A 15,505-nucleotide genomic window follows, 5' to 3' on the forward strand; every position below is an offset into this window, starting at 1 on the left:
TGTCTTTCATCAATCACCCCACTAGCATGGTGCCAATTGGATAAGCCAAAACCTAGGCTTCTTCCTCCAAAGAGCAGGCAGATCAGAATAGGTTATTTTGAGTTTTTCCTGTTGAGAGAGAATTTGTTTGGCTGTTACTCCTTTCCTTCAAAGCTTGAGAAAATGCACCCAAGCAACTTGAACAAAAGTTGCAAGTGTTGCTGTCATTTATGAATGGTGTTTGCTTTATTTTCAGCTATGATGTCTGAAATTCTGTCATTGACGACTTGGAATGTTTAACCTTAAATTTTTTAATATAGAAAATTTCAAACATACAAAAGAAAACAGTAAAAAAAAAAAAAAGCAGAATAGTATGTTAAGCCCTCATCATGTTCCTATCACCCAGCTTGAATAATTATCAACCCATAACCAATTATGTTTTATTTATACATTCATAATCTCTCCCTCAGATTATTTTGAAGTAAATAACAGTTATCACATAATTTCGTCTGTAAATATTTTAATATGCATCTTTAAGTGATAGGATTCTTTTTTTTTAAGTTTTTATTTTAATTCCAATTAGTTAACATATAGTCTTAATATTAGTTTCAGGTGTACAATATAGTGATTCAACAATTCCATACATTACCTGGTGCTCATTATGACAAGTGCCCTCCTATCCCCTTCCCCCCTCCCTTCTGATAACCATCAGTTCGTGCCCTAGAGTTAAAGATAATGGAACGCTTCACGCATTTGTATGTCATCTTTGTGCAGGGGCCATGCGCATCTTCTCTGTATCATTTCAATTTTAACATATGGGCTGCTGAAGCAAGCACAATATTGATTCCTTTTTAAAAAAGTATAACCACAATATGATTACATTGTAAAAAATTAATCTCTAGCCTGATCAAATTTACATGATTTCATTTTTTTTTTTTTACAGAATCAAAAATTGTCCATGCAGAATTGCAGTTCATATGGCTCCTTAAATCTCTTTAATTTTTAGATTCTCCTCCTTTCCCCACCCCCCTTGGAATTTATTTGTTGAAACTAGATCATTTGTCCCGTAAGAGTACATATAGACTAAATTTTGCTGTTTGCATCTCTGTGGTGCCATTTAACTTGTTCCTCTGTCCCCCATGTTTACTGTGAATTGGTAAAGTAGTGGTAAAATATAAGTGGTGCTCTATGCTTCCATGACTTGGACGTAGAAGGCTTGGTTTGTTCTTTGTATGTTAAAGTTAGTGCTATTCACAATTCATTCATTAGGGATTATAAATTGGTGATAATTCTACTTTAATCATGCATTCTTCATGTATTAGCTAGACTATTTCAATAAAAAGAGACTTCTCATAAACTATTGGTTACCTTGAGATAGAATTAGTGTAGGAAAGGTGGAATAAATGTTTGCTTCCTTTTTAATTTATTGTTTCAAAGTAACACTTTGGTTTTCTAGTCTCTGAAGATGACTGATGTGTGTGTTTTAAGTGTCAGTATGAATGAATTCATAGATTTATACATATTTGTTATGTTTCAATCCATCGCTGGTGTTATTCTTAAAGATGAACTCATTGTTTCATGTTTGAAGCCCTTAGGAATCTCTTCAGGCTAGCTCTCAAGTCATTGTGCGCCAACCCCAGTATTCTTTGATAGTTTTGATAAATGCTTCAAGCTCACCTCGCACATTTCCTGTCCTGACCTGTAGTCTGCTGTTTCTTCAAGGGGCACTGTGCCTTTTAGGAGAGAATGGTATTTAGAGTCCAGAGTCTGGGTGCTGGGGATGAAGCTTTAATCTCAGTGTGAATGAGATTGGGATGGACAAGGCTGTGTAGATCCCAATCACTGCTGAGAATGCACCTTGCTATGGGAGGATGTCCATTTTGTAGCTGAATAACAGAAAATAGTCTAAATTTTATTTGATAGGTGTGGTCTTGTCTCCCGTGTTGACCTTTGGTAAAGGCAGGGTAATATATTTGCAGGGGACATGACTCACCTACCTTTCCTGAGCAGTAGGCACAGGAGGCACTGATCTGGTCATATATGCAAATTTGGGATTAGCAGACAAGACCTGTGGACTTGTTCTGTCTCGCAGGGCTTCCCAGCCCCCATGCCTGCAGGGCCCCAGGTTGCACATCAGTATCCAGGTCTCTCATTGGGATCTCATGAATACTGAATTAAAAGCTATCTGTTATATTTACTTAGACGGAATCTATCTAGTATTTCTTTCTTTCCTTACTAACTGAGTCACAAAGTAAAGCAACCATCTCCTTAAAAGCTGCTGTTGGGGCGCCTGGGTGGCTCAGTCGTTAAGCGACTGCCTTCGGCTCAGGTCATGATCCCAGGGTCCTGGGATCGAGCCCCGCATGGGGCTCCCTGCTCTGCAGAAGCCTGCTTCTCCTTCTCCCGCTCCCCCTGCTTGTGTTCCCTCTCTCGCTCTCTGTCAAATAAATAAAATAAAATCTTAAAAAAAAAAAAAAGTTGCTCTTTAGCTGCTTTCATGACAGATACACCGTATCTTTTTCATACATGGAGAATAGCGAAGAAACACCTGTTTCATAATTACATGGTGGCATTCTCCCTAATAAATGCCTGTGTAGGCCATTACATTAAGCATAGGGAGAGGGTAGTAAAAGAAAATTACTTAGTGCTTTTTTTCCCCAAGCTTTTCCTGTCTCTGTTCTCACTTCATTATTGTGGCATTTCTGCAGACTGGATTCTGGTTAGAGAGCTTGTGGTATAGCAGCTGTGTAAGGGAGATCTGGGCCCCGACTTTGCCCCCCATCCCTCTATGTAAACTGGGATTTAAAACAAATTTTTTTACACTCCTTGGCATGGTTGTTGCAAGGTGAGTTAGCTTGTGATCTTAATATAATTTCTTTTCCTTCAGGAAAAAAAATGCTAAAATCAAGACAGGGTATAAGCGGGAGCACATCAACCTGGGCTGTGACGTGGATTTCGACATTGCCGGTCCTTCAGTCCGGGGTGCTGTGGTGCTGGGATATGAAGGCTGGCTGGCTGGCTACCAGATGAATTTTGAGACTGCAAAGTCTCGAGTGACCCAGAGCAACTTCGCGGTTGGCTACAAGACTGACGAATTCCAGCTCCACACTAACGTGTAAGTGTACGTGGGGGTGGTGTGTGAGTGTGTGCAGAAGGGAGATTGCTTTCCAAGCTCAATTTTTAATCACTTTAAAGTGAGTGTGCTGGAATCAGATGAACCAAATGGCCTGCTGGGATTTTTCTGTTTCCCACCAGCCCATTTCCGGAAGTGGCTTAGGTTCTTTGTGTTCCAGAAACAGTCATTGTTGTCGCTGGTACATACAGAAGGACTGATCAGTTATAGCAGTGGCATGTTGTCCATCCAGAGGAGTGTCCCTTCCCTGCTAGTGTCCTCTTGTGGACATTTGAACACCTTTGGGTTTTGGTAACAAAATGGCGGGGAAAGGTGCTGCTGTCTTTCTCTGTGTGATGCCTGAGGTCAGGTTGCTGCGCTTAATGAAATGCAGATTTGAAAGACAAGTTAGGGGATGATGAGCTCAGTTGCATAGTGTCTTTTCCACATGGCCTAGCATGCAAAAGTTTATTAATTACTGGACAGTACAGTGAAGGGGAGAGAAAAGTGCAGATTAGGTTAGAGAGCCCCTTGTAAATCAACCTTGGGAGTTCAAGTGGAGTGCTGTTGATTTAGGTGAATGGAAATACACATCACCCTAAACTTCCCGTAGGCATGAGGAACTAATCTGTGGCACTAGTGGGGGACAACTGTACCAATTTTCTTTTTTTCCACTAGAGGTCACTAAAGAGGTGATTTCTTAAAGATCTAGTAACCTTTCCATTTACAAACTTTTTTGAGGAATTTTTATCTGGTAGTTCCCCCATATCTGCCATTTCACTTTCCACGATGTCAGTTGACAGTTCCACAGTCAACCACGGTCTGGAAGTAGATGATCCTCCTTCTGATGTATTGTCAGAAGGTCAGTAGTAGCCTGGCGCTGTGTCATGTCTCTGTCATTCACCTCACCTTCATCCCATCATGTAGGCATTTGGTCATCTCACATCATCCCAAGAAGGTTGTGTACGGGGGCGCCTGGGTGGCTCAGACTGTTAGGCATCTGACTCTTGATTTCAACTCAGGTCATGATCTCAGGGTCGTGAGATTGAGTGAGTGTAGGGCTCTGTGCTGGGTGTGGAGCCTGCTTAAGATTCTTTCTCTCGGGGGCGCCTGGGTGGCTCAGTTGGTTAAGCAACTGCCTTCGGCTCAGGTCATGATCCTGGAGTCGCTGGATCGAGTCCCGCATCGGGCTCCCTGCTCGGCAGGGAGTCTGCTTCTCCCTCTGACCCTCCTCCCTCTCATGCTCTCTGTCTCTCATTCTCTCTCTCTCAAATAAATAAATAAAATCTTTAAAAAAAAAAAAAAAAAAAAGATTCTTTCTCTCGGGTCGCCTGGGTGGCTCAGTCATTGGGCGTCTGCCTTCGGCGCAGGTCCTGATCCCAGGGTCCTGGGATCGAGCCCCACATCGGGCTCCCTGCTCTGCGGGAAGCCTGCTTCTCCCTCTCCCACTCCCCCTGCTTGTGTTCCTTCTCTCTCTCTCTGTCAAATAAATAAAATCTTAAAAAAAAAAAAGATTCTTTCTCTCCCTCTGCCCACACCCCCCCCACACAAAAAAACAATAAAACAAAACCAAAAAGGGTATATACAGTATAATAAGATATTTTGAGAGACAGAGAGACCACATTCATATATCTTCTATTACAGTATATTGTTTTAATTGTTCTATTTTATTAAAATAATAAATTAGAAGTTACTGTTGCTTATTTCTTACTGTGTCTGATTTATAAAATTTGTCACAAGGATGTATGTATAGGAGAAAACATAGCATGTATAGGGATTCGGTACTATCTGTGGTTTAAGGCATCCCCTGGGGGTCTTGGAACATATCTCCTGCAGATAAGGGAGGACTACTGTAATTAATATAATTAACATAACGGAATTAATATAATAGATATTAATATAATTTTTGAAATTTTTAAAACTAGAAAATCACAGGAAAACCATAGTGAAGGACAGCCCAGGTTTTCCTGGGTTGGGAGTGGGAATGTGTGACTACAAAGGGGTGGTATGAGATTTGGGGGTGGTGGAATTGTTCTGTATTCTGATTTTAGTGGTGGTCACACAAGTCTTGTACATGTGTTAAAATCCATAGAAATGTACACCAAAAGAGTAGAAAAAAAAAAGATATATAAATTCAAAAAAAGGTAACATAAAAATGTCACAGGAAAAACAGCACAATCAATAGAAGGGTTTTTTAAGTTAGAGTTTTGACTGAAATGGAGAGTCTTTCTTGGTTTGGAATTGGAAATTGGCACCAATTATAGGAATAACAATGGCTGTTAGCTGTTTTCCCCACATACCTGATTTTTAATACGTGTACATGGTTTATTTTTAGCTGGCGTAGAAACAGCTGACACAGCTAATCTGCGTTGCCCTGGTGCTTGTGGAGGCCCTGATGTGTAATAGACATCTTTTGTGCTTTATATAGTTGAATTTGAGCAATGACTTCCCTCGGTTTATAGTTTTGAGAGCTCAGTACAGGAAGGCAGTGTTGCTGGTTTTAGAATATATTGAAAAAAACTGACACTTTTTGGACAAACATGTGAACCCAACAAAATATTCGTATTTCATTTATACTAAAGTCACTCAAAAATCTTTTGTGACAAGCTGCTATTTTGTAGCGTACTCAGATTTTCTGAAGAAGTTAGGATTCCCTGTGAATCGGGTTGCCTGGGCTCAACCTGTACTTATTGGAAGCACAATGTCTATATGGTTGAATTTCAGGGGAAAACTTCAGCATTTGGAATGTATTTATATAGAGCATCTACTTCAGGGAGAGTGTATTGGTGAGGATCGGAGTTTGTAATGAATCAGCAACAATTTGTCCTTGGATTAGTGAGTTCTAAGCTCTTTGCTGAATTCCAAAGCACATGGGCTCTGCCTTAACCAGTTTCTGATGACATTTCTGCTTGAAACACCCAAAGTGATGAGGCAGAACTTTGACACTGTTTCATGTTAAGAATGTGAAGGAGGGGAAGGGGATATTTCCAGAGGCTGGAGTCAATATGGTGTGTTTGGAAGAGAGGAACGAGTTTGTCCCAGTTGGGTTTCATTCTGTTTTTGAAAGATAGAGACATTTTGTAATGCACCAAGTAGCTCCTTTCATTGCATCAGAACTGTAGAGATATTGGCAGTTTGGGCCAAGGGTTTCGCACAGGTGGACAAGTCTGAATTGCAGGTTAAGCTCTTTTGTCATCACTGCACCTCCACGGGGCCAGGTCGCTTTTGACTGTGTCTTCACAGCAGTGGCTGCAGCTGGTGGTGCTAAGGGCTATACCCTGCCTTCTGAAAAATACGAGTGGCTCAACCTTTCTTACCATTTCTGACTGTATTCTCATTTGCTTCTGTGTCCTTACTATTGTTATGATAGACACATTTATAAAAGCAATAACATTAGCAGTAGCAGCAGCAAAAAAACCAAAAAACACCCCAGAATCTCAAGGTCTTACTTGCTTTTATTTATTTATCTATCTATCTATCTATCTATCTATCTATCTATCTATCTATCTGTCTATTTAGAGAAAGTACGAACAGGGGAGGGGCAGAGGGAGAGAATCCCACGCAGACTCCTTACTGAGCAGGGGAGCCCAACTCGGGGCTCCATCCCACGACCCTGAGATCACGCCCTGAATTGAAATCAAGAGTTGGACGCTCATCTGACTGAGCCACCCAGGTGCCCCGTTGCTTTTATTTTAAAGAATATTTTAGAAGCAAGCTTCAAATTCCATGCAGCCTGAGCTTCCTGCCTTTGGGTGTTGCTGGTGATGGTTCAAATAGCCTTTCCCTTTCTCTGAACCTTCCCAACGCTGGTGTCTGTTCCATTCCTGTCAGACTTTTCCCTACTTGGGTACCTGCTTTATGATCACTTTGGTTCATTTACAGCATCCCTGTCCTCTGTTAGACTTGGACAGCTGTGCCCAGTTGCAGCCTGCCTTTGGGGGTGGATTAGCATCTGTGCTGTGCTTGTTTGCAGAAACGATGGGACAGAATTTGGTGGCTCCATTTATCAGAAGGTGAACAAGAAGTTAGAGACTGCTGTCAATCTGGCCTGGACAGCAGGAAATAGTAACACTCGCTTTGGAATAGCGGCCAAGTATCAGATCGACCCTGACGCCTGCTTCTCGGTGAGTACCTGTGGAATCATGCGTTGCCCAGGCTCCACCTGATGGTGGGGTTGGAATCCTTCTGGATTGCTGGGGTTGCATGCTTGGGCTAGAGATTTTCTCCCTGTGGAAAGAGTTTGAAATGAGGAAAGTGCTAATAGTAATACCGCTGACTGGGTGCCAGGCGCTGTGTGCAGCCTGTTATATGTGGGTTACTGTATTTAATTCTTACACAGTCCATTTGAGGTAGGTGCCTTTCAAAAAAAAAAAAAAATCATCCCAACCCTCTGTGCACAAATGAGGAACTGGAAATTCAGAGAGGTCGAGGGCAGATGGGGCAGACAGTTGGTAAGTGCTGGGGCCTGGACTTGATGGTTTGCTGGGGAGCCTCCTCCTCTAATCAGCCCTTGTTCCTCCTGCAGACTGTAAAGAGGTTTACTTTGAACTTGAAGGTTTTAAATGTTCATTTTTCTTCTCATTTCTCATTCTCTTGCCCAGCTCCTGTATTGGATATTAAGAAACCAGGCCCTGGCATTTAGCAGTTGGCATCTAATCTTGCAGACTCAGTGGCATTGCTCACAGACCTTTGAATTGCTGCACGATTTTTGCATTAAATCCTGTTGAATTCATCTCTGTTGTCAGAGGGCACTGCTGGCTGCATCCCTTTTGGGGTGGAATGAGGAAATCTCATGTTGCAGGACGGTCCTTACGTAATTTACAAACGGGCCATTTGAAGTCTGAAATGGCAACGAATCTGGCTCCCTTCACATTAAGCCCTTAGAAACAAAGGAAAAGGGGCCTTAGTAATTAGATGGGATAAGCAAAAAGGAGGAGCCGGATAGGGCACTGTCTGCCGGGAGATCTTCCTACCCATTGCTTTGTTCTTTCTCATGGGAGTTGTCAGGTCTGAAAACAGCATTCAAGCAGGAAAACATGCACCGCAGTAGCCTCAGCTTTTTCCAGGACTTGGTGTTCTCATGGCTTGAGATGGCTCTGTTCCTGACCTCTCCTTATTTCACCAGAAAGGGGCCAGAGAGAGGCCCAGATTTCCCTACAACTCAGACAGAAGAATGAGGGCAAAATTATTATTGACTCAACTGCTTTATTGAACTTAATTATTTTTTTAATGATTTTATTTATTTATTTGAGAGAGAGAGAGAGAGAGCCCAAGCAGGGGGAGAGGGAGAAGCAGACTCCCTGCTGAGCAGGGAGCCTGTTGCTGGGCTCGATGCCAGGACCCCGGGACCATGACCTGAGCCGAAGGCAGACCCTTAACCGACTGAGCCACCCAGGCACCCCTGAACTTAATTATTAATCAGCATTCACTGCTGAAATTTAGGTGACTTGGCTAAGTCATTCTTTTGCTCTAATACACATTTTAAATTCAGGCATGGCAATGCTGAACCTTTTTCATGTGACTGTGAATTTTTTTTTAAATATTTATTTATTTGACAGCACAAGCAGGGAGAGCAGCAGAGGGAGAGGGAGAAGCAGGCTCTCCGCTGAGCAGGGAGCCCGACGCAGGCTAGATCCCAGGACCCTGGGATCATGACTTGAGCCAAAGGCAGCCGCTTAACTGACTGAGCCACCCAGGCGCCCCATTACTGTGATTTTTCCCCTGTTCATGAAGGGAAAATTCTTTTTTTTTTTAAAGATTTTATTTATTTGAGAAAGAGAGTGAGCGGGAGAGAGCAAGAGAGAGCGCACACAAGCAGGGGCAGAGGGAGAAGCAGACTCCCTTACTGAGCAGGGAGCTTGATGCAGGGCTCCATCCCAGGACCCCGAGATCATGACCTGAGCCGAAGGCAGACGGTTAACTGACTGAGCCACCCAGATGCCCCTATGAAGGGAAAATTCTAACAGTGTTATGCCTTAAAAAAAGCCTCAATACTCCATCTGACATTGGCTCTGTTTCCCTTATCCTAACAAATAGATTTTGAAGAAATCTTCCATATAAGAAAGGCTTTTATTTCTCTGGCCACAAATGAAAGTGTCTTCACCTGTTATAACTTAAATACAGACCTAATCAGTATAAATGAAATTGGGCATTCATACCTTCAGGAATCAATTAAATAATAATTTCCTTTTAACTGACAGTTGTGTTGACTCTTTGAGTTTCTTTTCTGAGACTTAGCTCTCAGATTTGATATATTTCATGTTAAATTTAATGAATCCCATAAACAAAGTGGTCATGAAAAAGAATTTGATCCTGAAGTCCAGGGTTGGTTGATTACAAAGCTCTTACTTGTTTTAGAGATGGAAACATGAAGTACTTAACAATTTCACTCTCTCTTATCTTTTCCTTGACTAGGCTAAAGTGAACAACTCCAGCCTGATAGGTTTAGGATACACTCAGACCCTAAAGCCAGGTATGTGTTGCTTTTATAAATTAGTGAAATTAGTTCTTTGCCTTAAAGAAAAATTGGGGTGCTGGTTTGCTGCTTTATGTTAACTGCTTATATAATGCCTGTATTGTACATTATAGATGAGCGTATATGAAGTTTTATAATGAAGTGTTTATAAAAGGGTATAGAGTCATTATAAAACATTTGGAGAATAGAAGTAGTAAGTAGGAGAGAAAAAGGCGAAGGCTAACATACATTACACTTTTGGTTATTTTTTTTTATCTGTTTTTCCAGTGTGTACATAATGCTTGATACTTATTTCCAGCAGGTTCTTAAAACTAGCACATAGATCATCCTCACTGTACAACTGTCGTGCAGATTTCCTCTGCACAGTTGGCTAGACCAGCCCCTGGTATGTTAGAGCTACGGAGATGGTACCATCTTGGGTTTAGTTTGGTCAAATTGGGTCTTTGAGCTCTAGAAATTCTAAGATTACATGATGGTAGAATCAAGCTGTTGTAGGGTAAATACCAGTTAGTTGTGTGCATGTATGTGTGTTTGTGTGCACGCTGATTGGGAGACCTTGGAGTCTGATTCATGGTTGGGTTTCGTTTCAAGGCATTTTTGCTGAAGAAGTTTACTGCCTGATACCAGTGGTAGAGAGATTATTGTAGCCGGGGACGATGAGAGGACAAAGTCAAGTGGACTCCTGAAAGTGGATTTGGGGAGGCTGTGGAATAATAATTAGTGTTTTATAAGCTCCTTCCAGGCTACCGATTAATTAGTCCGATGGTGATCAGTAAGATGGGCCGTGTGGTTTTGCCTTGCTGATCACACACAGCTGAAGCGGGTTCTGACTTCGCTGTGGTCTTGCCAGTGTGCTTTAGCATGCCTCCGTGTGTTAACCTTTCTTCTTGTGTTGACCTTTCTTATCTTTTCTCTCCTCCCTCCCTCCCTCCCTCCCTTTTTCCTCTCCCTGGGACTTTTCCCCCTGCAGGTATCAAACTGACCCTATCAGCTCTGCTGGATGGCAAGAATGTCAATGCTGGCGGCCACAAGCTTGGTCTAGGACTGGAATTTCAGGCATAAATGAATACTGTACAGTCGTTTAATTTTAAACTATTTTGAGCATAGCTACCTTCAGAATTTAGTGTACCTTTTAATGTTGTATGTCTGGGATGCAAGTATTGCTAAGTATCATGTTAGACCTCCAGGTTAAAGATGATTCAGCTTTAAGGTGTTACCCTTTCAGAGGTACAAAAGAAACCCAAGTCCACGAAAAGTCCTTTCAGCTGTAGACTTGGGGGGAGCTTGGTGGCCCCTCCAGAGAGTTCAGGTTTCTTTTTTATCTAGAAATGGCTGCAAATGGAAGCTGATAATTTATAGGCACTTTGTTAATTGGTATGGAGTACATGAATGAAATTATGACTTCCTGAGAATTGAGCTGGGTTTCCTACCCGAAGGAAGGAGAGACTCACTGATGGTGTGTAAACCCATCTGAAAGAGACTTTTTTAGACAGATTTTCCTCACCTGTTTCACCCCAGTCCATCACCTCTTTTACACCAAAAGTAGTCTGCAGGGTGTGGTAGCTGTTTCTTTTGTGCCATTTTGGGAAGATGGATGTGATGAAGCCAATAATTCAGGACTTAATTCCCTCTCATGTTGTGGTTTTCTGCCCCTGCACCAGAGTATGAAATAGCTTCTAAAAGTCCCATCTCTGAGCTGGGAAGAGTCTCTGTGACTGTAATCACATTGTGACAACACTCGGAATCTAAATTGGACTTGTTCTATTCTCGCCACTTGGTTTATTTTTTAGCCATTTAATGGGTACATTTTAGAGTCTTCCATTTTGTGTGGAATTAGATCCTCCCCTTCAAATGCTGTAATTAACATCACTTAAAGTAAAACTTGAATAAAATATTGAAACCTCATTCTTCTGTTGTCTTTATTAATAAAAGTGTAAGTAAACAGGGCATTTGGCATTTGTGTTTGCACTGTGTGTGTGTGTGTGTGAGACTTTTAGTTTTCTATTGTTGCATAACAAATTAGCCAAATTTAGTTGCTTAAAACAACACTCATTTATTTCACAGGCCTGTAGTTCAGAAATCCAGCACGGTGTGACTGAGTTCTCTGTTAAGATTCTCATGATGCTGAAATAAGGATGTCTGCCAGACTGTGTTCTCGTCTGGAGCTTGGGGTCCTCTTCCAGGCTCACATGGTTGTGGCAGAAGTCAACTCCTTTTAGTTGTTGTAGGATAATGGTCCTTATTTCCTTGCTAGCCATCAGGTAGGGGGTCCTCTCAGCAAATAGAGGCCAGTGCATTCCTTGCCACATGGTCCCTTCCCATCTTCAAAGCTGGAATGGAAGAATTCCCTTACTGTCAAATTCCTCTCACACTTGAAATCTCTAGGAAGAGTGCCAGCCACAACTTACCCTTTTAAAAACTTTATTATGTATTTATTCATTTATTTAAGAAAGATTTTAGTTATTTGAGGGAGAGAGCGCGTGTGCACTCGCATACATGCGGGGGGAGGAGAATCTCAGCGTGGAGCCCAACACAAGGCATGATCCCATGACCCTGAGATCATGACCTGAGCCACAATCAAGAGTTGGACACTTGACTGACTGAGCCAGCCAGGTGCCCCTATTTTTTATTTATTGAGGTATAATTGACATAGAACATACTAGTTTCAGGTGTACAGCATAATGATTCAGTATTTGTATATATTGCAAAATAATCACTGCAATACATCTAGTTAACGTCTGTCACCACACAGTTGCAAGTTTTTCCCCTTGTGATAAGAACTTCTAAGATCTACTCTCTTAGCAACTTTCAAATATACAATACAGTATTATTAACTATAGTCACCATGCTGTACATGACATCCCCAGGACTTACTCATTTTATAACTGCCCCAACCCTTTAAGGGCTCACCTGACTAGGTGAGGCCTCTGAGGAAAATCTCCCCTTAAAGTCTACTGTGCCCTTTAATAACCTAATCACAGTAATGATATCCCATCATATTCATAGGTCCCTCCCACACTCAAGGACAGGGGATCATACAAAGACATGGATCATTGGGGTTTGTTCTAGAATTCTGCAATTTAGATTTAAAAAAAATGACAAGGTGTAAATTTCAAACATTTACAAAGTAGAAGGGTAAACCAGCTTCAGTAAATGTGAACATTTTTTCCTATTCAATAATACATATTTTTAGGCAGAGTTCCTTTTTATGGATGTTTGGAAGTGAATACCAAACAAGTATCAGGTTTACTTAACCATTTTGTGCCACCCAAAACCTGCTGGCCTCAGTATTTGTCATACTGTCTTCATTGGGTTCATGAGGATCTGTATATGTTTCAAAGTGAACTTCTGAATTTGTCCAGAGATTTTGGCTCATAATGGTTGTTGGGTACATCCAGTGAGCTGGTATTTTGAAATGTACAAAGGGCCCTCTGAATATTGAGGGTATATTTCCCTCCCCACTTAAGGAATCTGCCTGTTGGATGCAGCATGTCAGAATATTGTGCAAAATTCCTTGAGTTCATGATATCTGTAAGATATCCAAAACACACTGGTAAGGGGACAAAAGGAAGAAAGTGGACAAAGAAGAGAAGATTGAAGGTGTGTTTATTATAGAAAAAGGCCTATGTCTGAATCTGCCAACAAGCAGAAGCTGGAACCGAGAGGCTTATTCATTAAACTGAGTGGTGGTTTGTGTACTCAGAGAAGGGAAAGCTCCAAGGGTGGGAAGACTTTGTATCCTGGCTACCATGGAGGGTTTGCAATAAGGGCACCATTCAGTCTATCTAGGCTTGTGGTGGGCTTAGAGAAACCAACATGAATGACCTCTTAGTTTTCTTAACACAGAGTTTGTGTGTTTCTGAGCTGTCACTGGGGCCAGATAAATGTTAAGGGAAACCAGATTCAAGAGAACAGGGGCCCTTCTCTCCTTAGAAGGGCAGTTCAGCTGTGTCTCTGCAGGATTCTTCTGTAGGAATCACGGAGATCAGAGTGGGGAAGCTATGGGTACAGCAAATGTCTTGCTTCATGCCACAATGATATTCCTGCAAATCGATCAAGTGGAACTTCTATGATTTTTAAGCCTACGGACATTTAAAAAACATTCGCAGAACACATAGACCAAAGCGTGTGTCAAGGCTGTAAGGGAACTCTAAATCTGCATTTTCATATACTGGGGGTTTCAAGTTACAAAATTTAAAAAGTAACAGAAACTTACTGTAGGAAATGTGGAGGCTGTTTGCACCCTACTTCCTATCCCGCTTTCCTGCTTTTTCTCCATTACTCCTTCACCATTGTATAGTGTATATTTTACACTATTGTCTTCCTCACAAAATAAACTCCACAAAGGTATGTGGTTTGTTTTGTTAACTGCTGTATACTGAAATATGAAAAGGTGCTAAATAGTTGTTGAAGTAATAAATGATTAGGAGAAATATAAAAAGTAAAACTTTTACCTATAATTCCACCACCTAGATATGGCCACTGAACAGTTGAGTTTCATTTGCCTTTGGGAGAGGGGGGGCAGCTACTTCCCTTTTGGGATCAGCCTGTTAATTTATTTGAGAGAAAGAAAGCAGGAGGAGGGGCAGAGGGAGAGAGAATCCCAAGCAGAGTCCCCCCTGAGCACAGAGGTGGAGGAGGCGGGGCTGGATCTTACCACCCTGAGATCACGATCTGAGCCAAAATAAAAAAGTTGGCCGCTTAAATTAAGTCAATCAGAGAAAGACAATTACATGATTTCACTCATATGTGGAATATAAAAAACAAAACAGAGGAGCATAGGGGAAGGGAGGGAACAATAAAACAAAATGAAATCAGAGAGGGAGACCAACCATAAGAGACTCTTATCATAAACAGGGTTGCTGGAGGGGGAAGGGGGGGATGGGGTAACTGGGTAATGAGCATTAAGGAGGGCACCTGATGGAATGAGCACTGGGTGTTACAAAAGACCAATGAATCACTGAACTCTGCCTCTAAAACTAATAATACACTATATGTTAATTGAATTAAAAAAAAAAAGTTGGCTGCTTAACCCACAGAGCCATCCAGGCACCCCTTTCTTTTAACAATGTTTTAGGGACTCCTGGCTGGCTCAGTCCATAAAGCATACCACTCTTAATCTCAAGGTTGTAAGTTCGAGCCCCACTTCGGGTATAGAGATTACTGAAAAATAAAGTCTTTAAAAAAAAAAACCCAAAATTTTTTTATTTTTTTAAAGATTTTATTTGACAGAGAGACAGCGAGAAAGGGAACACAAGCAGGGGGAGTGGGAGAGGGAGAAGCAGGCTTCTCGCGGAGCAGGGAGCCCGATGCGGGTCTCAGTCCCAGGACCTCGGGATCATGACCTGAGCTGAAGGCAGACACTTAAGGACTGAGCCACCCAGGCGCCCCAGAAAAACCCCAATGTTTTAAAATACTTTCCTGAACTGTATAGTATCCCATCACATGGCAGGAAGGGAGGGGCTCTCTCTGACCCTCTCTTCATCTAACACTTTACAGCCTCAGGGCGCCTGGGTGGCTCAATCTGGCTCAGTCCGTTAAACGACTGCCTTCGGCTTAGGTCATGATCCCAGCGTCCTGGGATGGAGGCCCGCATCGGGCTCCCTGTTCAGCGGGGAGCCTGCTTCTCCCTCTGCCTCTGCTGCTCCCCCTGCTTGTGTTCCCTCTCCTGCTCTCTCTCTGTGTCAATTAAATAAATAAATAAAATCTTAAAAAAAAAAAACCCCAAACAACAAAACACTTTACAGCCTCAGCCCGCGAGGGGCTTGGGTGAGACCCGCCCCCTCCTGCAGCTCCATACCCTTCCTCCTTATCGGGTTTCCTGAGCCCTTCACGATAGGCTGCGACGTCATCACGTTGGGACGCAGAAGGCTCAGGCTGTGGTGCCTTACGCAGTGTCTGATGTCATGACGTAGAGTCTAGCAACAGCGCAGGCTCCT

At 42.2% G+C, this 15,505-nt stretch overlaps 1 protein-coding gene, 1 long non-coding RNA gene and 1 other non-coding gene across 4 annotated transcripts in view; 1 reads left to right on the plus strand and 2 right to left on the minus strand.

The window, feature by feature from the left end:
- Positions 1–11,471, plus strand: part of VDAC1 (voltage dependent anion channel 1) — a 28,661-nt gene extending 17,190 nt beyond the window's left edge. For both annotated transcript variants that reach the window (XM_036088948.2, XM_036088954.2), the window contains exons 6-9: positions 2,867–3,094; positions 7,065–7,215; positions 9,506–9,563; positions 10,537–11,471. In XM_036088948.2, the coding sequence (XP_035944841.1) occupies positions 2,867–3,094; positions 7,065–7,215; positions 9,506–9,563; positions 10,537–10,628 (529 nt within the window). In that variant the 3' untranslated portion in view covers positions 10,629–11,471. The remainder of the gene's footprint in view (positions 1–2,866; positions 3,095–7,064; positions 7,216–9,505; positions 9,564–10,536) is intronic.
- On the minus strand, positions 709–815 carry LOC118533868 (U6 spliceosomal RNA). The gene has a single exon (XR_004916403.1). It is a non-coding gene; the product is annotated as a U6 spliceosomal RNA (small nuclear RNA).
- Positions 11,472–11,594: 123 nt separating the features above from the next.
- On the minus strand, positions 11,595–15,472 carry LOC118533686 (uncharacterized). The gene is made up of 2 exons (XR_004916342.2): positions 15,367–15,472; positions 11,595–11,896 (listed from the first exon to the last, which is right to left on the minus strand). It is a non-coding gene; the product is annotated as an uncharacterized LOC118533686 (long non-coding RNA).
- Positions 15,473–15,505: the final 33 nt, after the last annotated feature.

Source organism: Halichoerus grypus, chromosome 2 (assembly GCF_964656455.1).
Source record: "Halichoerus grypus chromosome 2, mHalGry1.hap1.1, whole genome shotgun sequence".
Lineage (NCBI taxonomy): Eukaryota > Metazoa > Chordata > Mammalia > Carnivora > Phocidae > Halichoerus > Halichoerus grypus.